The following is a 26,920-nucleotide window of genomic DNA, read 5'->3' on the forward strand; positions in this document are numbered from 1 at the left end:
AGCCTTTATTGAAGGCACCAAGCGTGAGGCTGCACGCTATATCCAGCGTATTGAGGATATCAAACACCTCCGCCAGAAAGCCCCTCAGCATGCCCCACCAGCGACACTGGAGATTCCTGAAGACTACAAAAGGTTTGAGTAGATGCAGATAGAACCTACTAATACAATATTCCCATGTGTAATTGCTCTTGTGAATTATAGATGAATAATTGAATTATATTGATAAGACAGTAGAAAACTAGTAACGTTGTCCTAATAGGACAGTGCATGTTGGGTTTGATGTTGTCCTAATAGGACAGTAGTCTGAGTTGCTGTGTGTCCTAATAGGACATAATAAGTGTCGAGTTGTTGAGTGTCCTATTAGGACACACGGAGCCTGGCTTGTTTCGTCCTAAAGCACATTGTGGTGTCCTAAATATTGGATCGTTTATGAACCGATTGCTAGTTTTTTATCCCAGGTTTTAGGACAATAGGACACTTTAGGACGTGTCTTAGGACGCATTCTCTCCTACCCAGTTCGCCGACTCTGGTCTGGACTTTTCGTTCCTAACGACGCTCTGCACAGCGTGGCCCATGGTCATTGGTCAAGCTCTTCAGATGTTCTTTGGATTCGACAAGTCGATCACGCGTGACTTTCGGGTGCTCGTGGGCTACGGGATTTTCATGCTGATGGCCATTCTCATCATGGTTTTCAGTGCAATCGACTTCTCCAACGAGAAGACGGGCGCTATCCTCGTGCTCGTGTGCTTCGGTTGTATCGGGTTTGGCAACTCTTTGACTGAGGCAACCTACTACACGTTTGCGGCTCTGTTTCCGGTCCCCAAGTTCTCGCAAGCCGTCCAAATCGGCAACGGCACGGCTGGCGCTATCAACGTTTCGTTGCTTACTATTCTGCGTCTTGCAGTAGGCGGAGTTCACCAGACGGGAGACTCTACCAAGCTCAGCTTCTACCTCTTCTTTGGTCTCCTCATCGTCGTTCTGATCGTGGCTCTCTTCGTGTACCGCCACCTCAACAACCTCCCGTGTGTCAAATCCCTCGTACACGTAACGAAGAGTCCATGAAGGCCGAGAGCTTGGCCACATTGCCATTCAACAAGACATGCAGTAACCTATGGCGCATCTTCTGCATCATTTGGGTACCCGCGCTGGCGCAATTCCTCGTCTTCTTCGTCTCTCTATCGGTGTACCCTGGTTTCGGATGTGCAGCCAACCGCAACCTCACGCCGCCCTACGCTGACGTCAACCACTCGGTCACTAAGAACTGGTACTGCTTCCCGGGTATTGCCGGTAGCTACAACTACGGCGACTTCTTCGGTCGCGTAATGACAAGCGCTGCAGTGTACAGAATTCTGACCAGCAACTGGTGCCTGGGTCTCTCCGTCCTTCGACTGGGTTTCATTCCGCTGCTGCTTATGGGTGTCGCCGGTACGTCACTTTACTCCTTCGGCCACGACGACATGGGAGCTATCGCCTACAACATTGTTCTGAACCTCGTCATCGGTGTAACCAACGGTTTCCTATCGACTGTCACCATGGGCGTTGCGCCGCGGATGCTGAAACCTGAGGACCGCGAGTCGGGCGGTGGCCGTGATGGCACTCTGCCTGTTCTTTGGTCTGTCGGCAGGCTCAACGATCGGCTTCTTCTTCAGTGATCAAGGATGGCTCGGTCTGTAGGAAATGCAAAATACTTAGTATATCGTATCAATTTAGAAAGCCCAACAATTTTGCAATTTCAGAGAGGATGTTCTATCGATTGTGTCGGCGTGCGCTGATTTTATTATGTAGCATGCTTGCTTCATCCAATTCCGTCCTGACTTTCCGCAGTACAAGTGTTCAAGGTCGGGTAAAGCTTCTGTGGCTTAAGCCAAGGATGTCAGTTAACGTACCAGACAAGGCTCTTTGACAAGGGTTTTCAGGTGTGATGCCAAGCCTGTGACGCTCACTTGCTTCTCGCATTTCCAACAATTAAAAAAACGTGCTCTACTATTTCTTGGCGGCTGCTCGAGTGTTGACTGGGATTGCTGGAAAGATGAGCTCTGTTTTACGAAGCCCATAAAACAGGTCAAATTTGACACTTGGTCACACCCATATGTGATGAATAGGTCACACTTGCTAAACGTAGGTCACGTGACCAATTTAACTAGGTCACGCAGTAATAGCAGCAATCGTCATTCATGGCAGTTTTGAAACCATTCCGACTCTCCCGAAGAGGCACACCCGGACTCAAAGGCAGGCCGTCCCCACTCTCGCAAAAGACAGCGACTATAACAACATCTCGATGACTCGCCGCAGACCGCCCAGAGGTGCAAACTCACCTTCACCTCTCAATACGTCACTTGTCGAATCATCGCGTCGTCGTGGGAGGACAAGGTTCTCGCCGACTTCTCGTCCATCACGGCCTTATCGGGGTACCTCCACGTCTGACGTAGCAGTAACAGATACATCCATGCACAGCAGTGACGTAGCCTCTACTCTGCCAGCAACGTCCATAAGAGGAGAAGCACAAGAATCGCCGTCGCCATCGCTTACTATAGAGTCGATGTCGACTCAGCCTCCGACGTCATCCTCAGCAAATCCGACTAGTTCGCCGCATACTCAATCTCCACGTAGCCTCAGCCCCACTACTACTGAGCTCCCACAATCAACAGCAAGCTCAGTACGCTCGCAGGTAGTATCCAAGCCACGCGACGGACGTACCAAGGTGTATTACCAGGGCTATGCCTTCACGCGCGCAAATGCAACTGTTGTCAAGATAACCTACCGTTGTAGCTCATACCGTAAAAATTGTCGGGCCCAGTTTGCTTACTATGCAGACTCAGCGTCGTTTGACTTCGGGAATATGGAGCCACATACCTGTCGAGCTATTCTCGGTCTTGTTGGATCCGAGACAGGATCCGGTGATCACTGCATCGACGTTTCAGAGGCTGTAATGGATGAAGTCGACAAACTGGCCGCCAAAACGACTATGACACAAAAGGAAATTTGGACAGGTATTGTACAAAAGTTTTACATGCTAGATGGACCCCCTGTTCGTGGAGTGTCAAAACAAGTCGTTGAAAATCGCGTTCAAAATGCACGTAGAACACGTGCCGGTGGTCCTACCAGCTTAATAGAGAAACCACCCCTGTCGAAGGTGAAAGGTAGCCATCGGGGTTTCTTTCAGTTCCAGTATTCATGGCATGATGCCATCAAGGCGCAGAAAGACCCTGTCGGTATCGACAGAATAATTGGGTGGGGTCATCCCGCGCTGTTAAGTTTGCTGTGCTTCGAGAATTTGTCGTGGTACATCGACGGCACTTTCCGCTGTGCTCCTAACCACTACAAGCAATGCGTCACGATTATGGTCTATGACCAATCGAGTAAGCTCTACGTTCCTGTCGTGCATGTGCTCACTACGTCCATGACAAAAAAATCGTACCTGAAACTGCTACAGTGCGTTCAAGATTCTGTTGGTAGTAAACTCGTTCCGAAGGACGTTGTATGCGACTTTGAGGGCGCTCTCATCGGAGCGATGTGTGCGTTCTTCCCTGATATCCGCATCATTGGCTGTTTATTTCACTTTAAACAGGCCTGCAGCCGCAAGCTAAAGCGATATGGGATACCAAAGCTCGAGGCGAAGGTGGCTATGTCTCCAAGCGTGTTCGCCGTACTGACCGTCATTGACCCCAGCAAAATTGCAGTGCAAGGAATCGCGTGGGTAAAGGCTAAAATACGAAAAACTTGTGAGACCAAGCAGTTAGTCTACTCTCGACAAAAATGGAGAATTTTTTGGGCATATTTCCAGCGTACCTGGATGGATACATTTCCCCCAACGTTCTGGAACGTATACGGAATCAACCGGGATATTGTAAGTCGAACCAACAATCCATTAGAGCGGTTCCATCGTGAGCTTAACAAGAGATTCAGGCCTCATCCGTCAATGAAGCAATTTGCCACTACTCTGGAGATTCTAGCTCGTGAGTACGTTCTGCAACGTAATGCAATCATATCAGGAATTGCTGTTCCACCAGTACGAGTTCGATTTGAGTTGCCAAGAGCCCCCAGATTACCCAGTGTGGCTGCCATTGAAGACTCCGCTTCGAGCAGCGATAGTGAAGGTCAAGTAGACGACGTCGATGTGAATTCGGATCCTTACAGCACTGACGTGTCTTCTACAAGCGAAGAAAATGCTGTCTTGGAAGAGGCGGATGCGGACTATGAGCAAGATAACTCGTTCGAGTACGAGGGTGTAGTCTAATGGGTACGCAGTATGGTAAATAGAACACAAGAAAAATACTTACATGAACAGGCACTGACTTGAATATCACTGATAACACTACATACATGTACCGGAGCTTAAGAATCCTCATGCGCATTTCGTCATTTACGGCCCCCAGCAACAGTTATTTGAAGTTGTTGAGCTCAGCTGGGAGACACATGAACGCGTATGTATCTATATACAAAAAGAATCGCTGTAAAAGCCGTCTGTCACCGTCATTTGAACACCAGGCCGACAGCACGCTGTTGGAGCATTTCCTCAGTGTATTCCTGGTTGCCTCAAAGATGACTACAATGATCAGCACCAGTAGTTTAGGTCCACAAGTAGTGCCACGGTTAACCTGAGCGATTTTATATATAAATGGTGCAGTTAGGACAAAGTTTCAAGAGAGAGAAAGGAGAAACACAGACCTGTAGAACGTAATGTGTGGCGGATGCTGACTCGCTCCATCGTCGCCACTACTGACAGCTAGTTCACGCTTCTCTCCAACGTCAGCGTGTCCCTCCTGCGTTGCTGTTTGCGAGGACGGCAAGTCTTTTGAACGTGACCAACTAACTTTTGGTCACGTGACCAATCGTTTTTTTTACGTGTGACCAAGTGTCAAATTTGACCAGTAAAATTGGTTACCCTGTTTTAAAGTGGCGACCGTGCTTTTTGGTTACGATCTTGGAACCTTTCGCGGTGACGCTCGGTCGAGGTGCAGGGACTAAGGGGTTATATTCCTGCTTAGCCATAATAACGCCCGTATACAACGTCCCCGCGCCGTGGATGAGGCTGTCGATAATATTTTGATGCGGCGGTGCTTCAGGATTAACTGATCCAGCCGTCATACATTCGCTGCGCCCATGGGTATTTCGCTTCGCTGTTGATACGCGTTGCCGATTTTTAGCGCTAAAAAAAATTGCCGCTTGTTGTTTTTCTCGAGCTTGAAGACTCCTCATGACGTCGTCGTTGCCTGTTAGTAGGCGGTGGTGCTGGTCATATCTATGCCCTATCGAGTTCAGCGCTGCTGCTGGCAATTCGATACGCAGCACGCGCGTGGCGTCATTCGACAACAAGCGATACGTCGGAGTAGGTCGAGGTGACACTGAAGCATTTGGCGAACAGCTTCGACGTCGGATCGCTCGAGCCGTTCGTGGAGGAAACTGGTGCTGAATCACGAGGCTTGAACTCGTCTGGCCTCCACTACTGCAACGAGCTGCTATACGCGAAGAATGTGTGGTTGCTCTCACACAGTAATTCGTGGTGCTGTGAGTGCTCTGTTCCTCTTCAGAGTCACCGCTAATAGGGTATGAGGAAGGCAGGAACTGCACGCAGAAGACGCAAACATCCAATGGCATGGTGCGTTGGCCAAGTGCATCCCGTTCACGTGTGAGATCCGCTAGAAAGTGATCGAATCCTTCACGGATCAAGCGGCTCGTTCGTCCACCGTCTTCGGTACTACACTCCATTAGCATTCGTCGAGCACGCAGCACTTCCTGCCATTGTTCACGAAAACGTCGTAAGATGATATAGTACAATAACTTTACGGTTGAACGACTTGTGGACTTACCGCAGCAGGGACATTGTCAACGAGTCCAGACCCATAGAGCTGCTGACACAAAACACACCGGCGACTTGAACATCCATACAAATAAGTGATGCATACATACGAATGGTAAAGGTGTTTATTGGAGTTGTTTTCATACCATCGCCCTGCGCTTGCCATTGATCCTTCTTCTATTGAAATTGATCCCAGCCTGAGAACAGTTCTCAACGCCACTAAAAATAAAAGGCTACCATTTTTTCGTCTCTCACTAACGAGAGTTTCGAAAGTCATTGCAACCCGGGACAGGGATCTCTTACCGCTCAATGCCATCATATGAACACGTAAAACTCAAGATGAATTCATGGCAGTTAGCTGCACTCTACTACGACGTACGTCGCTTCTCATTGGCCTTGCAGTTCTCTACCTTGACGCTGGTCATTTGAGAACTTCTGATGGCGCGACAACCGGCACCAAAGAAGCAGAAAACGTGGCGCAGTTTGGCTGCGTCGTCAACGCTCCATGGTGCATTTCCAATCACTCCAGCAAATGCAGCTCAAGTGCTTTCAGAAACTCAAACGGAGGTGACACGGTTCGACGGGCGAGCTGCCGCAGTGATCGCAGCAGCAGGGTCCGACGCCAACGCTGCTCCACCAACTGGATCCAGTGCCACGCCAGAAATGGGTGTGATTGAGGAGATCTACTGCGAGAACTTCATGTGCCACCGCAAACTGCGGGTGACACTGAGCCCCCACATCAACTTCATAACGGGTGAAAATGGCAGTGGCAAGAGTGCCATCATTGCTGCCATCCAGATTTGTTTCGGTGCCAGTGCACGTACGACGCACCGTGGCAAGAACATCAAGTCATTCATCAGGCACGGGTGTGACGGTAATGCCTTCGTCCGCGTCACGCTTCGCAATGATGACGGTGCCGGTAGTGACGCCTTTCAGGCAGACAAGTATGGCAAGAAGATCATCGTGGAGAGACTCATTCGCAGAGACGGATCAGCAGAGTATAGACTGAAGAGTGAAAAGGGGATGCTGGTGTCCAAGCTTAAGAGCGAATTGGAAGCGATGATGGATCACCTGAACATTCAAACGGACAACCCGTGCGCCGTTCTGGACCAAGACAACGCCAAGTTGTTCTTGAAGGGCACGTCGCAGGACAAGTACAAATTTTTCCTCCAGCCACGGATCTGGCCAAGATGAGAGCGACGTACACGCGTATCGACGAGACAACTCGCATGATCGCTGAGTCGACACTGAAACCAGAACTGGCCAAGATCGTGACGCTGCGAGACGCGAAGAACAAGACCAAGAAGCAATGGCAGGAAGCACAAAGCGTGAGTTGCTATTTCGCTTGTATAGTATTGCCAGTGAGCACAACTTTACAGTATTTGTGGATTTCATCGTTGTTATTACAGATTGGGAAACTGGAAGGCGAGCTAAAGATGCTGAAGACGGAGCTAGCATGGTCGATCGTGGGTGACAAAGATGCAGTCGCGGCAGACTCGGATAATAAGCTGATGCAGAAGCAGCGCGATACAGTGGGTATAGGTGAAAAGCTTTCCGAGTCAAAGAGGGAGGTGGAAAAACTGGAGCAAAGCCAAAAGGAGGCCAACTTCCAGCTTGAGGACGCCAGTGCGCGAATGAGTGAAAACTATCGACAAAAAATGACTGTGAAAGCTAAAATTCGAGAAGCCCGCCGCCCGTTGCAGCAGTACAAAGCCGAACTGAGTCGGTTGGCTCGGTCCAAGGATCGTGCGAAGCAGCAACTTAGTCGGGTGCAACGTGACCTGCAACGGAAGCGCGAACGGCACACTGCTCTACTTAAAAGTCTCACTGAAAGTAATCAGGACTTGCGAGATCGTATGCAACAGGCAGTAATGCAGACAGAGAGAGATCTCGGCGGTGCTGAGGCGCACGCGCTTGCACAAACTAAAATGCTTAGAGAGCTCGAAGATCGACACGATAACTGCAAGACCCAGCTTCAGCAGCTTTGCCATGATGCTGAAAGGGCAACAAGGCGTTTAAACTCTCTGAATCAGCAGAAGCAAAATCGAATTTCGGCTTTTGGTCGGAATTCTGAGCACCTGCAGCAACTGATAAAGGAAAACCTGCATCAATTCACTTTTCCACCGATTGGACCTTTGGGAATGTATGTCACGTTGCCAGGCGATTCCAAGCGGCCATCGAGGTAGCAGCTGGAACTGTGCTGAGAAACTATCTCGTCGTTAACGGCCAAGATAAGGCTTTAATGGATCAGCTCAGACAACAGGCTCATTGCACCCCCGCAGAGGCCAACACGATCATCTCGGCGCGAACAGGCCACCGGTACAGAAATTTGGAGCTGCCCTACGGTGATCTTGCTGATCATGCGATGTGCAACGTTTTGCAAGTTAGCGATGATGAAGTTTTCAACGCTCTCATTGATACTTGTGGCTTGGAAAACCAACTACTCTTTGACGATCGAGAAGCAGCGGAGAGTCGCGTTTTAACAGGTCCTAGTGGTGCCTTCAGAATGGTACCGCATGTGGCTCAAGTCTTTCTTCCTACGGGCGACAAATTCCTGGTACGCTCTGGTAATTTGGCGTATATTACGAACAAGAGAGACCGGCATGGCTATATAATTAGTCAGAATGTTGTATCGACGAGATCAAGTACAAGGTAGACTATCTGGAGAGAAAGAAAGATGAACTGCGTCGCGATGAAGCTGTACTGAGCCACGACAAGAACGAGTTGGGCTACGATATTAAGCAAGAAACTGATCGAATTAATTATTTGTCACGCCGGTTGAACCAGCAACGCGTACAGCTACGCTGTCTGGACGAGGAGATGGCCGATGTTTTGCAGGATAACACTATGGACACGACGGTGTTGGAAGGCGAGAGCAAGGCTACAGAGGACGAGCTAGCGGACTTTCAACAACGGGAGCAGGATTTAAACAAAACTATTGCATCAGATCGGACCCTGCAAGACTCTTTGGATACGATGGACAAGCTGGAAACGGCAGAGAAAGAGATTGCTACCGAGATGACCGAGCGCCACGCTGACGCCGATGCCGTCTACAAGCGACTGCGTGAAGCGAAAGTCGACGAAATAACGGGACAGAATGAACTCGAAACAGCTCGAGCGGCTGTGAAGGAGCTGGAGCAGCAGCTGATCGCGACTCGTGACGAATCCGATGAACAAGCCAAAGTGGCGTTGAAGTTAGGGGGGAAACCTGCAGAAGTCCATTCACCAGCATATTGCAGCAAACGCATCAAGACGGTCGAGCGTCAACGTGAACAGGTGCAGAAGAATGTACACGGTCTGAGCCTGAGTGAGCTCAAGGCTGAGTTGGACTTGCAGGGGGCGAAGTACCGAGAAAAGAAAAGCAGTTTTGACAAGGTACGAGGAAACCTGCAGTGTATCCGCTCCATGTTGGAGAAGCGCGTGGACACCTGGACGCGCTTCCGCAGGGCAATCTCGAAACGTACATCTGCGGAGTTCGACAAGTGCATGCAGCTAAGCAACTTTGCTGGCAAATTGCGTTTTTATCACCGCCACCATCGCTTGGAGATCGGGGTGCTGCGAAACGAGAAAGGAGCGACGAGCTCGTCGCAGATGACCGACATGAAGGGGCTTTCTGGTGGAGAGCGCTCGTTCACTCAAGTGTCGCTACTTCTCGCTTTAGGAAGCAGTTCCGAGTGTCCGTTTCGAATTATGGACGAGTTCGACGTGTTCATGGACTCGCAGAACCGAAGCATGACTGTCGACCTCCTCGTGGAAGCTGCCAAGAAGAACTGCAGGAAGCAGTTTGTCTTTGTCACCCCCAATGATTTGAGGTACATAAGTAAATTTGATGATGTTGTGTTCGCTAAAGCTTAACAGTTTGGGTGGTTGATCGACTCTGTAGTACACTGAGACCGGATCCGAAGGTGAAGATCCAGAAGTTGGACCCTCCGAGAGACCGGGCCGTTTTGGCTGGCGAATGAGGGAGTGGCATACGCTCTGTATGGACAAACATGAATTGCTGTTTGTTGCTCAGGATCTTGATGCCGACCGAGCCAGGCAGTGCGTGCAAATGTGATTAACTGTACATTCGTTTTGAGTGTTTGTAGGAGCAACAATGAGTGATCTAACGCGGTAAAACTGTACAGTAGTTTTGCTTCTCGCGGCAGTCGTCTCCTACAGTACAACACAGGTATCCGATACTCTTGAACGATTGTTTTGAGCTTTCAAACTTTATAGTATTTCTAGTTTGAGTAATCTATTACATTACTTGTAGGGGGTATCAATTGAATAAGACATCTTTCTGTTTTCATTACCCAAATAGTACTCGTCTTTAAATGAACCATAATTTTTGATATGACTATAAAGAGCAAAGTGTTGTCTCGTTTTGGCGCCATCCCGCCATCACAAAAAGCAACACGTTGAGCCCGCATTCGCGCTAGCCGTGGCCCGCCTCGGGCCCTCTACCTCTCTACCCGCACCTTCTTGTTGCGCAGAACGCACCGCATCATCTAGGCGCTGCCATGGCGCTACTAACGAGCCGTCGACCGCGTGCCAAGGCGCAGAAGACGCGGCAAAATGACACGGAAGCCTCTACGACCAGCGAGACTGAGGACGAAATGGACACTTTAATCGCGGACAACGAGGAAGACTACGCAGACGACGTCGTGGCTGTAGGCGGCAAGCGACGCATGAAGTCTTCGTCCACGCAGCTGTCCCAAATGGACGCCCACATCAAGACGGAGATGGGCGTCGTGGAAGAAATCTACTGCGAGAACTTCATGTGCCACCGCAAGTTGCGCGTCTCCTTGTGTCCGCACATTAACTTCATCACAGGCGAAAACGGCAGCGGCAAGAGCGCCATCATCGCCGCTATCCAGATCTGTCTGGGCGCTAGTGCACGCAGCACTCATCGAGGCAAGAGCATCAAGAACCTCATCCGCCACGGCCACGAAGGCAACGCGCTGGTGCGGATCACACTGAGGAACGACGCGAAGGGCAGCGACGCCTTCCGTCCCGATCAGTTCGGGCGTAAGATTCAGGTCGAGAGACTCATCCGTCGAGACGGATCCGCCGAGTACCGACTCAAGGACGAGACGGGTGTGCTGGTGTCCAAGCTGAAAACGGACTTGGACGCGATGCTGGATCACCTGAACATCCAGACGGAGAACCCGTGCGCCATTCTGGATCAGGAGAACGCCAAGCTGTTCCTGAAGGGCAATCCACAGGACAAGTACAAGTTCTTTCTGCAGTCCACAGATCTGTATAAGATGAGGACGACGTACTCGAAGATTGACGAGGAGACGAGGAACATCGCGGAGACGACGCTGAAGAGAGAGCGAGCCAAGATCTCCACGTTGAAGGAGGTCATGGAGGAGGCCAAGAAGCAGTGGAAGGAGGCCCAGAGTGTGAGTGATTAAATGGTTGCAAAGGGGTGTTGTCAGTGAGCGGCGTGCTTATAGTTGTGGTGTTTCTGACAGATTGGGAAGCTGGAGGAAGAGTTTGAGGTGCTGAAGAAGGAGCTGGCGTGGTCGTTTGTGGCCGAGAAGGAGAACATGGCTGCGAAGATGGAGAAGAAGATGAAGCGGAAGAAACGTGATGCGGAACATGCTGCTGGGGAGTACGAAGAGACAAAGGAGGCGGTGGACAATCTGGAACGGAAGCAGAAGGAGAAGAACGACAAACTCGAGGAAGTCAACGCTCGAATGAGCGAAAACAGCCAACGGAAGACCGAGGTGAAGAACCGGATCCGTGAAGCTCGTCGGCCGTTGCACAACTGCAAGGCGGAGCTGAAGCACCTGACGCAGTCCAAACAGCGCGCCAACCAGCGACTTTCACGTTTGCAACATGATTTGCAGAAGAAGCGCGAGAACCACGAAGCCATGCTGCACAACCGTCTGCAACGCAACGATGAGATGCGTGAACGTATCGAGATGAAGCGCGGAGAGGTGAACAATGCAGAGCAGGAGGTCAACGAAGCCAAGGATCGAGCACAGGCGCGTCCCCAGGAACTGGACGAAGTGGAGAATCGTCACGATAATTGCGTCCGTCAGTTGCGTGAGGCCGACGCGGAGTCTGCTAAGACCCAGCACCGCATGAATCAGCTACGGAGTCAAAAGCGCGATAGTCTGGCGGTGTATGGCAGCAAGATTCCGCAGTTGCAACAGCTCATTCACCAGAATCGCCACCGCTTCTCCGAGCCTCCCATTGGACCTCTAGGTCTCCATGTGAAGCTTCCTGAAAGGTTCATGCACTTTGCTGTGGCTATCGAGGTGGCGTTGAAGGGCACGCTAGGAAGCTACTTGGTGGTGAATGGCCGAGACAAAGCGCTGCTGGATGATCTCAAGCGCCAAGCCCATTGTCCGCATAACCAAGCTAACATTATCATATCGCAGCGCAGTGGACGTCGGTACAGTAACCTGCGTCTTGGAGAGGGGAAATTGGCAGCTCACGCGATCTGCAACATCCTCGAGGTGAACGACGACGAGGTTTTCAACGCTTTGGTGGATGTCTGCAGCTCGGAGAGCAAATTGCTGTTTGACGATCGTCAGTCGGCGGAGCAAAGCGTGCTCAGTGGCTCCAGTGGTAACTTCAGAATGGCTCGCTACGTGTCGGAGGTGTATCTGCCGAACGGAGACAAGTTCGTTGTTCGTTCCGGTAATTTGGCGTTCATCGCCAACAAGGGGAATCGACGCAGCTCCATCATCTGCCAAGACGTTGAGGGCGAGATCACGGAGCTGGAGAAGAAGATGGACTACTTGAAGGGCAATCAGGAGGTGCTACGTCGCGATGAGGCGCGACTGAGACGCAATCGTGAGGACTTTCGACATCAGATGAAGCAGCAGAATGACCGTATTGACTACTTGTCGCGTCGATTCAACCAGAAACGAGCAGAGCTGCGCAACCTGGAGGAGGAATTGTCAGACGACATGCAGCAGAACACTCTGGATACGTCGGTGCTGGAGGACGAGGTCAGGTCTGTTCAGGACGAACTGGAGGATTTCCGTCGTCGAGAGCAGGAGCTGAATGAGGTTTTATCCAAGTCGAATCCAGATTTGGAGGGCCAGCTGCATGAATTGGAAGAACTGGACGCGATGGAGAAGAAGGTTGCGGCCGAAATGAACGAGTTCCAGGAGGATGCTGACGCAATTTACAAGCATCTTAGCGAGATGAAGGTGCAGGAGATGACGTACCAGAAAGAAGCAGCAGCATTACGTGAGATGGTGGTGCAGTGGGAGGACGAGCTGGCTGTTATCCAAGAAGAATGTGAGGAGCAGAGACAGAAGGCACAGCAGCATTGTGAGCGAGTCGCTGTCCGACACTCACATGATTACTATGGCAAGCGGCTAACAGACATCAAGCGCCAGATCGATCGCGAACGTCGCCGGTTCCAAGGCATGGATCTCGCGGAACTGAGAGATGATTTGGAGTCGAAGAAACTCAAGTATCGCAACAAGAAGAAGAACTTCGACAAGTTCAGGGACAATCTGGAGCGTATTCGCACAATGTTGGAGGAACGCAAGCGCGTGTGGCAGATTTTACGCAAGGAGATCGCTCATCGGACGTCCATGGGGTTCAACAGGTACATGGGTCTGAACAACTTCGCAGGCAAGCTCAGGTTCCGGCATGACGACCAGCGACTCGAAATCGCTGTGCTGCAGAACGAAGCGGGCGCCTCCCGAGCGTCGCAGGTGACAGATATGAAGGAGCTGTCGGGAGGCGAGCGGTCCTACACGCAAGTGTCACTGCTGCTAGCTCTCGGCGAGAGTATCGAGTGTCCGTTCCGAGTGATGGACGAGTTCGATGTCTTCATGGACGCAGTCAACAGAGACATGACCATCCAGCTACTCGTGAGAGCGGCCAAGAAGGACGGCAAGAAGCAGTTTATCTTCGTGACTCCCAATGATCTCAGGTACGAGCTTAGCTTAGCAGTATTTCATATTGGTTTAGGTTGTGGCTCACTCAGCATGTTTGTTATCGCAGTGCGTTGCGCCGTGATCCGATGGTGAAGATCCAGAAGATGAACCCGCCTCGGGATCGACTCAATGCGGAGCAAAGCTAGAGCCTAAGAAACGAGGTAAAACGGCAAGGACGTATCAGCATCACCACGCCTTGCTGCGTGCAGTAGTAGGGAGCAAGCGGCATTTATTGACAAAACATTTTTACAATTGTTTATACCGAGTTGCAAAAGTTTCGTTATTTGTGTTCGAAAATATTTGTATTAAAAAAATCAAAGGGTCTAGCCTGTGTAGCCTGTCTGTCGCCACAAGGATGTTGGAGTGCGCCTGGTAATCAAGTTCCGTTTACTTCTCGGCTTCCGTGAGCACCTCCTTGATGATCGATGTGCACTCGTCAAGCTGCTTCTCGGTCATGACAAGTGGAGGTGCCAGTCGGATGATGTTGCCGTGCGTGGGCTTGGCCAGAAGCCCCTTCTTGACCAAGTTCATGCAGAGCTGCAGCGCGTCCGGCTGGTTTGGATGCTCATTGATGATGATCGCGTTCAGCAGACCACGACCACGCACACCTTGAAGCAAACTCGATTGGAAGCTGTGGGTGCAATCAAAAGTGTAAGCGACCTGTAAAAATTGATATCGAGCAGATCATACAAAGCCACGTACTTCTGCATCTCGCTGCGAAACTTGTTGCCGAGCTTGAATGCATTTTCAGCCAGTTTTTCCTCCTGAATCACCTGCATAGCCGCCATAGCCACCTTACAGCCCAGTGGATTGCCGCCGTACGTGGAGCCGTGCTGACCAGGCTTGATCGTGAGCATGACCTCGTGGCTCGTCAACACAGCCGAGACAGGATACATGCCACCAGAAAGAGCCTTGCCCAGAATCACGATGTCGGGCTTGACGCCTTCGTAGTCCACTGCCAGCATCTTACCGGTACGTGCCAGTCCAGTCTGCACCTCATCGGCGATCCACAGCACGTTGTACTTTGTACACAAGTCACGTACACGCTTGAGGTATCCATCGTCAGGCACAACGACACCAGCCTCGCCCTGGATGGGCTCCACCATGAAGGCAGCGATGTTCTTGCCCTCCTTCTTGAAAACCTCTTCAAGTGCATCAGCATCGTTGTACGGGATGCTAGCGAAGCCAGGCATGAAAGGTCCGTAGCCTCCGTAGGCCTCCTTGTCATTAGAAGCCGACACAGCGCTCAATGTACGACCCCAGAAGTTGTTCTTAGCGAAGATGACCTTGGCCTGGTTCTCAGGGACGCCCTTAACGTCGTAGGCCCAGCGACGGGCGAGCTTGACAGCTGTCTCACCGCCTTCCACGCCCGTGTTCATGGGTAGAATACGGTCGAAGCCCAGGAGGTTGGTCATGTACTCTTGGTACTCACCCAATACATCGTTGTAGAAGGCGCGAGAGGTCAGAGTGAGCGTCTGCGCCTGCTCCGTCAAAGCCTTGACGAGCTTGGGGTGGCAGTGACCCTGGTTTACGGCCGAGTAAGCGCTCAGGAAGTCGTAGTATTCCTTGCCTTCCACGTCCCAGACCTTGCACCCACGGCCTTTGTTTAGCACCACAGGCAGCGGGTGGTAGTTGTGCGCGCCACACTTTTCTTCGCGGTCAATGTACTGAAACAGTATCCGTTATTAAAGTGCACACAGCTTGATGAGCAAGAGAAGGAGACGCGTGCTTACCTGCTGGGCGGTCCACACGTTGCGTGTTGACTGATTGCGTAGTTTGGAGGCGGCAGGACGGAGCTTCTGCATGCTGGTGACGGCCTTCATTGCTGCGGAGACTGGCTTGAGACTTGAGCTGTGGTGGTCGAAATGGATAATGAAGCCTATGTTCGCATGCGAAAAAGCGTGCCAAGTTCGGACTTAAGCTCGGTAAAGTGCGATTGTTCAACCAATTGGGGAGGCCGAGACGAGGCCTACAAACTTTAAGAAATCAAAAAGCTGGGATGTAAGTATGCCTTACAAAGACCAAGGTCTCCATGCTCTGACAAAGTACGCGAACTTATCTGACAGACAAATTAATACCCTACCCCGGTCCACTTCAACTTAGAGCTGGCAAAAGATTGTTGCCTTAGTTAGGGAGCAACAGCTATGCAAATCTGCTTTATAAGCACAGGATGCAAATAACTTTGCCACCTTTATCAAAAGAGTATGACACGGATAGCGCCTTGTGTCTTGGCGCGTGTCTTATTTGTCGATATCGTGACGTAGAGGACGATGCCCTGATCGCTTTCATAGTATTAAATCCTACAGGTTTTATGAGAGACTTCCCAGCTGGCGGCAATCGTCAACCACGTTGCATGCTCGAGGCCTATGTCAGCCACTCGCTGCGCACCACCAACGAAGCCTCTGGATAGGGGGGTAGGGAGAAGAGGTATTCAATGCCGCAGGCGTCGAGACGGGCCGAGTGCTCTTCCTTCCGAGCGATTACAGCAACCGCGTAGCTGCCAACTCCAAAATTAGCAGTCGACAGACTGTATTCAATTTCAATTTCAAGTTAGGTATACCGAATTATCGTAGTCCTAGGGAACGTTTACTCCTAAGGGTCATTAACGAACCAACCAATCGGATCCTTCGATTGTAATACAGATGGCTCCATTACTTACGATAAGGTTCATTCTAATTTTACTTAGGCGGAAGCTAAAAGAACGGAGCCCAACACCACAAAGAAAACGGAAGGCCGTCGAAAAGTATGGTTCGCCCTCGTATCAATGGACCAGGAAAGAAGCAGAAGACCTATCAACGTAGGGCAGTAGAGTTTGCGCATAAATGAGACGTCCTCGACTACATTGACGAGACAGTTTCACAGTTCTACGGCGACTTAAGTGGCTCCGACATTCGTGCTAAGAAAAAACAAATTCACAAGTGGAGCAAGCAGGCTCCAACTATACGTGCTGCATGTGATTCTGGGCGGGGGTGCCACCGAAATCTGCGCGGACTTGGTGAAGCGACTGTGCTCACCAAGGAGGCTGAACGCGCTATCGTAGTGTGGGTGAATTCGCTGCGGAAAGATGGTGCCCCTGTCTCCCGTCTCATGCTTCAACTGCAGGCAAAAGAAGCAGCTGCAGACATTGGCCTTGAAGGCAAATTTGCAGCCACATCAACATGGGTTAAGCTATTTCTTCGTCGCCATAAATTAGCGCTCCGTGCACGTACCAGGCAGGGACAGACGACGCCACAGGATGCTCAAGATGCAGCTACGACATTTCGAGCGCTGGTGCTGCAGACAATCGTCGAAAAGAAGTGTGTACAAGTATACAATGCTGATCAGACGGGTAATATTTTTTTTTATTTTAGTTTTAAAATATTTTTAATGACTTTTCTTCTTGTAGGTGTGAATTTTGAGTATTTACCAAAACAAACCATATCCCAACGTGGAGTGAAAACTGTTTGGGTAAAATGTGCAAATAAAGAGAAGGCTCGAGCTACAGCTATGCTTTTGGCGGACTGGGAAGGCACAAAATTGGCTCCATTCATAGTGTTCAAGTGTCAACCGTCAAAAATTAAGGAAAAAAGGGAAGAGAACCACACTCTGCGCCATGGGTTTAGCCCGACTATGTGGACCCGTGAAATTAATCCACTTCAAGAGCGCTACAATTGTCAAATTTACGGGAACCAGTGCGCATGGTGGAATTCTGATTTGTCTCTGAGATTTCTCAAATATCACTTTGCTGAGCGCACGAACCGAGATTTACTCATATGGGACGATTTCAGCGGGCATTGGACCCCTGAAGTTGAAGAATATGCAGCGTCTATTAACGTTATCCTACTTAAAGTACCGCCGCGTTACACGTACGTATGCCAATTGGCAGATATTTCGTGGAATAACCCCCTAAAAACTAGGTTGCGAGGTCTGTGGATCAACCGGCTGAGAGACCAACTTGTTGCGTATCGAGCCAAGGAGAAGCAGCGCCAGGAGAAAAGGGACAAACTCCAGAGAGATATTATTCGTGTGCGCAAGGATCTAGTGCAAGAGGAAGCAGAGTCTGAAGTTGAGCGACTTCGGAAACAGCATACAGAAGAGCCCTTTAATTTGGAGCCCCCAAAAAGAGAAGACATTACGGAGTGGATATCAAAATGCTGGAACGAGCTTTCAGAAAAGACAATTGTTAGTGGATTTGCAAAAGTAGGCATATTGGCTGATACTCGCCGTGCTGAGCAAGATTTTGACTCATATCCGGGACATATTGATAGCGAGTGTGGTGTAGGGATTTCCAGATTCGACCATACGCCGACCTACTTTAGGTTAAGAATCGGCTCGGTCTGATAACCCAGAGCTTAGGAGCCAAGGATCACGGTAAGTACTCGGCGATCTGTCCGGATCTGCTATCCGGACAGCCGCTGAGCTCAACGGTCGCCGGAACTCAGCTGAAGGGTCGGTAGAGATCCGAAACGACTACATTTCATTAGATATTTGTATGAGAAGCATAGGATTAAATAGGGGGAGCCGAAAGGGCTCCCAGAAGATAACAGAGCAGAATTTTCCTAGTCCAAGACACGTGTACACTTTTCCGGTAAGTCCCTGCATAGGGCTGGATTATGCCTGCCGTCAATACTCGAGAGGCATAGCTTGTAGGGTATTGACTGGTAGCGCCAAGAGATTAGGTCGGTCCGGGTAGGACAAAGTCTCGCTACGCGCGAAAGAAAGTCCCGCATACTCAGCGGGCCGGTACGTCGGATAGCCCGGGTGCCGTAACACTTCTAGCTGAGCTGCCTCTGCGCTCGGTGACCTGTAAAAGCGCTCGCGCGCCGTCGTCCATCCTTTGGTGGAGGGCACAGGGTTGTGAACGAGCTCAGCCGAACCAAACTTGGCGGAGCCTCGGAAGTGATCTGACTTGGTTAGTCGGAACCGGGTGGAAGCGAGCCACTCGTCTGTCCCGGAAGGGCCGGACCGCGAGGGGACCACCCTCTGCGCAGGCCATACAAACCGCCGACCTAACTCGGCGATTCGTTGTGGTTTGTGTAAGGAATCCACATCTGACGATATTTGTGTGTTCTACTAGACCACAACTGGTGCCGCGACCCGGGAACAGGAGTGTGTGCTTGTTTTTATAGGTGCCAGCTAACCAAGTTAAGAGGAAGAGAAGAGAAAGAGAAGAGTGAAGATGGTCAAGGGATCAGCAACTCCGAGCGACGGAAGCCCAGCGACGGCTGGAGGATCGCCTCTCGCGGGGTCGGACCCGGCGGATCAACGACTCATCGCCATGACGATGGAGGTGGGACGAGCCGTCCAGTTCGACGAGGATGGCCAAGACCAGGAGAGCGAGAACGGAGATGCAAGTGAAGGAGACCGCTGAGCTCGGAGAAACGAAGACTACCGCCGAGCTACTTGGCGAGGTGGAAGAGTTGACGCTGCAGGTGGGACGCATGGGAGCCCCACGTCCTGTCGAGCGCAACTTATCCGCCGAGCTCCACGAAGGTGCGGACGATGAAGAAGATGAAGAAGAACATGGCGTTGCTCAAGGGGACCGTCCGCCCCTTATTCCGAAAGCGACGAGGAACGCCGATACGCCGAGCGCCAATAAAGTGTTGGCTCGACTCGGCGAGGAGATGAGAACGAGATCGGAATAAATGATGATGTTCGCGCCTGTAGCGATGGCGCAGACGAAGTGGCCGATGTTGGGTCCCGAGTTAACTCAGCCGGTGCGTGCAGCCAACATCAACCAGTTGGTGGAAGAAACTGTGTTGCTGTTGAAGGCGATGGGCTATCGGTGCAACAGCCGACCAAACAGCCTCATCCTGTCCGACTGGAGTCTGACCCGTGGCGGAGCCAAACTCTGGCAATGGAAGAAGAAGCTGAGAGTGGCGTTTGGATTGAAGAAGGCCCCTGGTGGAACGAAGAAGGTGTACAGCCGAGTAGCCGAGTTCAAACCACTCGGCGAGGACCCGAGCAAGATTCCTTTGCCGAAGACCCCGGAGACGAAGAGACGTGAAGTGTTCCGCGCTACGCAAGGAACTCCGTACTTCGAAAACTCTCACATGCTGACTCCACTGAAGCTAAACCCGACTCAGCGAGCGCCGAGTCGTGGGCAGCGAAATGTAGGTCGTTACCGTGAATTGTATGACGCTGCAGATGAGGCTGAGGCTTACGAGGAGGACGAAGAAGACGACGACGCCTTCGACGTGAGAGGTAGCCGTGAAGAAACCGTGAAGGACTACATCCGAAACTTGAGCTTTGACGCGACTGAAGAGGACTCGACGCAGTACCTCGAAGTCCGAACCCACGCCTCGCTCGACAAAATCGCCGAGTTCGAAGGAAAGCGCTACAGCTCTGACGCGTCGCTCCAGTGGATCAAGCGTTTCATCTACGAGATGAAGAGCACCAGGATGCCCCAAAGTGCATGGTGCGAGCCTTTCTCGCTATGCTTGGGACGCCCGGCGAAGAGTTGGTACAGGCAGCTGCCGAAGAAGCCTCAGCGACGTTGGAAACTACTCAGCGAGGCGTTCCTGGATTATTATTGCTCACAGTTCGACCAATCCGCCCGCACTCGTTACTACTCGGCGAGACGTAAAGTCAACGAACCGATCTGCGACTTCCTGATCCGACTCAACGGGTATGCTCGGACGGCCAAGATCCAGTACGAGAAGGGTGGCGCCGACGCAGCTGACCATGTCGAACACTTCTTGCTGTATTGTGGTGATGACGATGTGATGGATTTGATGTACCCCTTGCAGTTGGAAGACATCAGTAAGGTGGAACAGATAATCAATCGTCGGATCCACGGCGAGAAGCGCAAGAAGCAACGCGACCGACTCGTGATCGCACGAGGCCGAGATGACAAGCGGAAGGATCAGAGCCGCCGAGATGAGAAGCGAAGTCGCAGGGAAGAAAACCGCGACCGCCGAGTCACTGTCGTTGACGCTGACTCCGACGGAGAGGAACTCATCGATCAGAACCCGCCGAGTCCGTACAGCTCCGAAGACGAATGGGATGATGAGGACCAGTCCGGAGGACACGACTCAACGGAAGACGACGACTACATTGACGCCGGCGTTTCCAATGATAAAGGAAATACACCGGACCGCCGAGAGAACTCGGCGGGAGACCAGAATGGCTCGAACCGAAGCTGGGGAAACTCAGCGAACCGACCTCCGCGACCGTACAACCAACGAGAACAGTCGAACCGTGGAGATGGATCACGCGACAACACCCAACGAGGATCTTGTGCAGCTTGTGGAAGAATGGGGCACTCGGCTCACTACTGTCGACGACGCTGCAAATTCTGCAGACAAGTCCATGAAGGCGGCCAGTGCGAGCTGTTTCGTCAATATGAGAAGCTGGCTGCGCTCGTGAAGAACTCTGTCGACAAGTCGCAAGTGCCAGAAGACCTGCAAAACCTTTACGCGCCGAGTGATTTAAACTCGGCGGCCCGCCAACACTGACTGGGTTGGAATATGCCGGGCTGCCACAGTCAGCTGAACCTGCAGTTGAGGCGAACTTCTTGTTTGCCTTCGTAGGCGAAGCAGGACGGCCCGAGGGAAGAAGCGAGGATGGCAATTGGATGTGTGAAATCGACGGAATTGAACGTGAGCTCGGTGAGTTAGATGATAACAACCGAGCGATTGCAAGTGTAACTCGGCAGTCAGACCAAGCTGTGCATCGTACCAGGATAATGAAGCTGCTTCCGGGAGAACGGCTGGGATGGTGGTCAGCACAGACGTTTGATCGTCGAGTTAGAATGAGATCCCTCGTATTGGGTGCAGTGAACGACCGAAGGACCAAGATATTATTGGATACCGGAGCAAATGTCTCGGCGATAAGTGAGTACTTCGCGAGGAAACTGCGTCTCAAGAGAGTGGCCAGCAGAGATAAGCGAATTGACATACCAGGAATAAGTAAAGACAGGATGGTGACAACGTCAAGAGCAGTGGTGAAGGTGACACTCGGCTGGGAAGTGGCATACGAGTTTGAAGTATGGATAATGCCTCATCATGCCGGAGTCGATTTGATTCTCGGCACCGACTTCATGATCCCAGCTGGAATCCGTCTCGATCTGTACAACTCGGCGGTAAAGCTACCCGATGAGATGGTGATCCCACTCATCCGATCAAGTAATGCACCGACCAAGACCGAGTTCGGACCAAATGTCCCATGCGGGCCACCAGACGGGTTGACGATCGAAAGTCGAATGACCGCTGAGTTCAAATTGCCCAGGCGACAACCCAGTGAGTCGACGCATGACTTGTGGGTGCGACGGACGAAGGGTTGGATTCCGACGGTTGTTTTTAATCGCCGAGGAAGACCAACACATGTCCTGATTACGAACGTACGACAGACGTCAGTCTGGTGCCCACCTCACTTTTATGTGATAAAATGGCAGCCACATGGAGTACTGGCCAATGAGGGATATGTCCGCGTGAACTCGGGCGAAGTACCGTGACTGGGCAGATATTGGGCCTTTGAGTCGGCGATGGATAAAGATTTGCTGCAGAAAGAACAACGACTGTACGACGACTGGTTGTCACACCAGCCGCCAGCTGTGGAAAGACGAAAATACCCAACTCCGACGGCGGTGGAAAAGACGACCTCCTCCAGTGGAAAGTGGACCAGAATTAACATGCGCCGACCGCTGGAGAAGGATCGAAGCCCGACACTGAAGCCGGCGAACTACGAAGAGCGTCGCGGGTAACCAGACGTCATATTCGACTTTCAGGGGTGACAAAGGGGGTGGCCCCGGCTATTAAACTTCAGCCGTTCCACGCTGGGAAGACGTCCGGAGCGGACCGGTATGTCGGTGCTACTCCGATGGCCAAGATGTCTCCCTATCACCTGTTCAAGTTTGAAGACGATGGCCCCCATTTCTGACGTCAACACGAGCTCAGCGATTGAGAGAACAAGTGAAGTCACGGCCCACGGAAGCCGTGTCGGCGACTGAAGACTCAGCTATAAACGGAAGGAGACTTTGAAGAACGCTCGGAACACGCCCTATGTGACGCTCAACCCGTTGCTGACAACCGAGCCAAGTTTGGAATAATTAGACCAAGTTCTGCAGCCGCGGTGAACTCAGCGATGGGTACACCGGAAGCCTGCATTACCCAGTCGGCGGCGGTGGACTCGGCGTCAGGAGATCTAAACACTGAGAGCGCCTCGGACGTGGGCACAGCATGCGGTGAGGATGCCAGCTATACCGAAGACGCGTTTGCATGCACAGAAGTTAGTTCTGCCGTCACAACCAACTCAGCGGTTGATCACTCCGACGCGACCAAGGACTATGATAATCGGGAGGTATTACTGCCTGAAGGAATAAAGCCGAACGACGACCCAGCTACGACGGACTCAGCGTTGGAGACTATGGAAACTACGACCTGTCCGAAAGTGGTTAGACAATATGACGATGATACCATCTACCTCGGAGCCAAGTTTGGGAACGCAGGAGTCAGATCGACCATCGCAGTGAACTCAGCGAATACGGACCCTGACACAGCCGACAACTACGAATTACCAGAGGTATTACTGGTGGAAGGTACTATAGCTGAGATCGGAGTGACAAACTCAGCGGCGACGGTGTTCGACCCCGGCGGAATTGACTACGATTTAGGACACGATGAAGGTGACGAGTGCAACTCGACGAGAGACGCAACGGAAACTCTAAGACAACACTACTTGGCTATCGCTACCGAAGACGAGCAAGAGGATGATGTTGACGATAGTACGACCAACGCCTTTGAGCGTAGTGGAACAGATTTGAAATTGACGGACTACGCTCACGAGCTGGCCTTCCTTCCCGATCTTACTGAAGTTGAACCTACCGAACTCGACTATGGCGCTGCAAACGTCAAGTCGAGTAGTCATACGCCAGCACAGTCGGCTAAATTGGTGGCAGAGCTACAAAAGCACGAAGGGATAATGATTTCAAGTGGTAATGCCCTGCCGCCTCCAGCGTACGGAGCATTGTGCGACATCGACGTTCAAGGACACGCACCCATTAAGCAGAGAGCTCGGCGGATACCTCTCCGCCACTTGAGAAAACTTTACGAGTTGTTGAAGGGGCTGCTTCGAGCTGGGTTGATATCATTCTCGAGCAGCCCTTGGGCCTCGCCAGTGGTGATAGTGCTCAAGAAAAATGGTAGGGATATTCGACTATGCATTGACTATAAACTGGTTAATGCGGTTACGACACCGACGGAATACGCTATGCCACTGGTTGATGACCTGCTTACCGAATTGGAAAGCTACTTGTGGTTTTGCTCGCTCGATGCTGCGAGTGGATTCTGGGCAGTCTTGATGACACGCCGAGCTCGGCAGATCTCAGCGTTCGTATGTGCACTTGGACACTTTGAATGGTTACGAATGCCATTTGGATTGAAGAATGCGCCTATGATTTACCAGCGACTAATCGACAACGCTCTATGGGGATACGTTCAACCAAAGGGAGGATGGCAACTGTTTGCCGAACGAATGGCTGTTGCTGAAGCCGAGTCGGGAACTCGGCGAGTTGAGCTCGACGGAGTCAGCGATTCAACGCAGAGTCAGCTGACGAAGTTTGAAGCTGACCACCAATCACAAGCTGACTGCGATCCGGTCCAAGACCTGGTCAATGGACCGGACGGCGACATGTTTGCTGATGGAGAACCTGACCAGTCTTCCTTGATTCCGGTGTTCAAGCGGAGGTCGTTTGTCGATGATATCTGTTTTGAAGGGGAGACGTTCGACGCCTGCTTGGAGACACTCGACCGATTACTAGCCCGGTTCACAGAATGTCGAATTAGCATCAGCTTTACCAAGAGTATCTTTATCCAACCCAAGGTTGATTTCCTATCGCACGAGATTACGCCGAGTGGCATACGCGCTGATGCGAAGAAGATAGCCGCGATCGCCGAGCTCGCCTTCCCGAAATCGAAGAAGGGGATGCAAGCGTTCCTCGGTGCCCTCAACTATTACGGCCGATTCATCCAGAACTTGGCTGTTTACGGAGCAGTACTCTATCAGCTAAAGGATACGAACTTTGGCCCTGGGGGTGACCTGGCGTCAGCAAAAGCATCATTCGCCGAGCTCAAAAGACGGGTAGCAGAAGCTCCAATTCTGCGTCATTTCGACTCGGCAAAAGAAGTCCACATAATGTTGTACGCCAATGAGTGGGCGCTGAGCAGTACGTTGATGCAACCACACGACGACAAGCTGCACCCAGTTCGCTTCTGCGGACGCGTACTAAAGGAGAACGAACTCGGCTATCATCCCGCTGAGAAAGAAGTAGTCGCGCTGTTGCAATTGCTGAAAGTGTGCTACACTCTCTTGGCGGGAAAGACGCTTCACGTCTACACCCGTTTCTCCACGCTGGAGTGGGTGTTTAAGTCAAAGTCGCTGTACGGTCGCGCAGTCAGTTTTGCAGTTATGTTGTCGCCCTACGATTTGAAGGTGAAACGAGTACGTGAGCGAGATGTAGACTTCGCCCAGTTGCTCCAGGCGTCGATAACCCCGTTTATCGGACTCGACGATGTCTTGAAGCACCTGGCACCTCCCTCCAAGAACTCGGCGACAGTTCGAATGGACCCAGCGCTGCTATATGCCCGAATACCAGCTGACTTTGCAGGATGCGTGCTGTCATTTGATGGCTCAGCGAAGACGGCTAAATACGGCGGGTATGGCAGTTGTTCGTGGATACTGTGGCGCCTTCCGAATTGGGACATTGAGATTGCTGCGAGTGCGTACCTGTCGTCCACCACAGTCAACATCGCCGAGTACACCGGCATGAACAATGGAGTCTTGGCGGCGATTGACCGAGGGATAACCGATCTGATTATCGTGGGTGACTCCCGGCTTGCAATCCAGCAATCCATGGGGGTGATAGCATGCAAGAAGGAAACGTTGCAAGTGGAACTAGCTCGGCACAAGGATCTCACGAAACAACTCAACTCGGTCCGGTATCGACACATAGCGCGACACTATAACGCAGCGGCTGATTCTCTCGCTACAGAAGCACTGGAAGCTAAAGCTGGACGAGTAATTCTTGGGACGGATAGGAAAGCAGAGCTGAGAATAATTAACCGCGTAGCCGAAGAACTGTACGCCACAGACAACCCAGCGGAAACACCGATTGTCACGGCAGTCACTCGTAGCCGAGTACGCCGAGTTCACTTTGAGGACGAGCTGGATGAAGACTCGGCTAGAGCAAGAGGAGGAAGTCAGGATCATGAAGCCATGTCTACCAATCCTGGAGAATCCGCGTTTGAAAGCAGTGGAGATGAATTCGAACAAGTCAGCAGGGCGTCGACTCGGCGGATTAACCACACGACCCCGAATGTCGAAACAGGGTCGCAGATGGAGTCAGCCCAGACAGCTCAGAATGCCAACGACATTGATCCAGTGACGGTACAGACTGAGCGGAGACGACGAATCGCGAAGGCACAAGATGAAGAACTCAGGTGGGCCGATCTGAAGGCGTACCTGAGAGGTGAATTGGAGGACCTTACACACCGTCGAGCTCAGAATGCCGGCAAAGTCGCAGAAGTCTTTGTACTCAGCGAAGACGGCCTGTTATACCGCCGAGATGAAGCCCGCCGACTAGGCGAACTCGGCGAACCGAACCTCTCATTGAGATTGGTGATTCCGTCAACGATGGTCGACGAAATACTTCATAATTGCCACAACTCGATCGAAGGAGGGCATCAAGGCATCGTCAGAACGTATCACCGAGTCAAAGCCGACTACTACTGGATTGGTCTTTACGCCGACGTGGTGAAACATGTTAGGGCCTGCGAGGACTGCAATACTAGTAAGAGCAAGCCACAGTTGAGAGGTTATTCGCCGGGAAATGTGGTGTCAGACCATCCATTCCAAGTCGTGTCAATGGATTTCGTGATTCCCCTTCCTCGAACTCAGCGGGGCAATACTGCACTGCTGCTGTTCCAGGACCACTTCACGGGGTTCGTTATCGCTAAGGCTATGAATGACACCGGAGCACTCGAAGTGGCCAAGGTATTTGAGGAATGCGTCTTCAGGCAGTTCGGGGCTCCGTCTCTGATACGGCACGACCGAGATCCAAGGTTTATGAGTGAAGTGTTCCAAACGTTCTCCGAGATGATGCAGTCGAGATCAAGAGCTACGCTGAGTTACCGACCACAAGCTAACGGTCAACAAGAGAGGTCAGTCAAGACAATGGTTCAGACTATACGGGTCTACGTAGAAGACCCACTTCAAGCCGACTGGGATGACATCGCCGAGAAGATGGTAC

General features: G+C 51.6%; 5 protein-coding genes across 5 annotated transcripts; 3 read left to right on the top strand and 2 right to left on the bottom strand.

Moving 5' to 3' along the window:
- Nucleotides 1-597: 597 nt before the first annotated feature.
- Nucleotides 598-1,108, top strand: PITG_09268 (uncharacterized protein; the record flags this gene model as incomplete). The annotated part of the gene is made up of 2 exons (XM_002903508.1): nt 598-1,054; nt 1,098-1,108. The coding sequence occupies 2 exons, from the start codon at nt 598-600 to the stop codon at nt 1,106-1,108; spliced, it is 468 nt and encodes a 155-aa protein (XP_002903554.1).
- Nucleotides 1,109-4,881: 3,773 nt separating this feature from the next.
- PITG_09269 (uncharacterized protein) lies at nt 4,882-5,715 on the bottom strand (the record flags this gene model as incomplete). The annotated part of the gene is made up of 2 exons (XM_002903509.1): nt 4,882-5,115; nt 5,203-5,715. 2 exons carry the CDS (start codon nt 5,713-5,715, stop codon nt 4,882-4,884), a joined length of 747 nt encoding a protein of 248 aa, XP_002903555.1.
- A 523-nt stretch (nt 5,716-6,238) lies between these two features.
- PITG_22886 (structural maintenance of chromosomes protein, putative) lies at nt 6,239-6,994 on the top strand (the record flags this gene model as incomplete). Its single annotated transcript, XM_002903510.1, has 1 exon — nt 6,239-6,994. One exon carries the CDS (start codon nt 6,239-6,241, stop codon nt 6,992-6,994), a length of 756 nt encoding a protein of 251 aa, XP_002903556.1.
- Nucleotides 6,995-10,302: 3,308 nt separating this feature from the next.
- PITG_09270 (structural maintenance of chromosomes protein 6, putative) lies at nt 10,303-13,788 on the top strand (the record flags this gene model as incomplete). The annotated part of the gene is made up of 3 exons (XM_002903511.1): nt 10,303-11,187; nt 11,260-13,691; nt 13,746-13,788. The coding sequence occupies 3 exons, from the start codon at nt 10,303-10,305 to the stop codon at nt 13,786-13,788; spliced, it is 3,360 nt and encodes a 1,119-aa protein (XP_002903557.1).
- A 190-nt stretch (nt 13,789-13,978) lies between these two features.
- PITG_09271 (ornithine aminotransferase, mitochondrial precursor) lies at nt 13,979-15,551 on the bottom strand (the record flags this gene model as incomplete). The annotated part of the gene is made up of 3 exons (XM_002903512.1): nt 13,979-14,326; nt 14,398-15,362; nt 15,429-15,551. The coding sequence occupies 3 exons, from the start codon at nt 15,516-15,518 to the stop codon at nt 14,083-14,085; spliced, it is 1,299 nt and encodes a 432-aa protein (XP_002903558.1).
- Between the last annotated feature and the right edge of the window lie 11,369 nt (nt 15,552-26,920).

The sequence above is a fragment of the Phytophthora infestans genome, genomic scaffold (genome assembly GCF_000142945.1).
Source record: "Phytophthora infestans T30-4 supercont1.14 genomic scaffold, whole genome shotgun sequence".
In the NCBI taxonomy this organism is placed as follows: domain Eukaryota; phylum Oomycota; class Peronosporomycetes; order Peronosporales; family Peronosporaceae; genus Phytophthora; species Phytophthora infestans.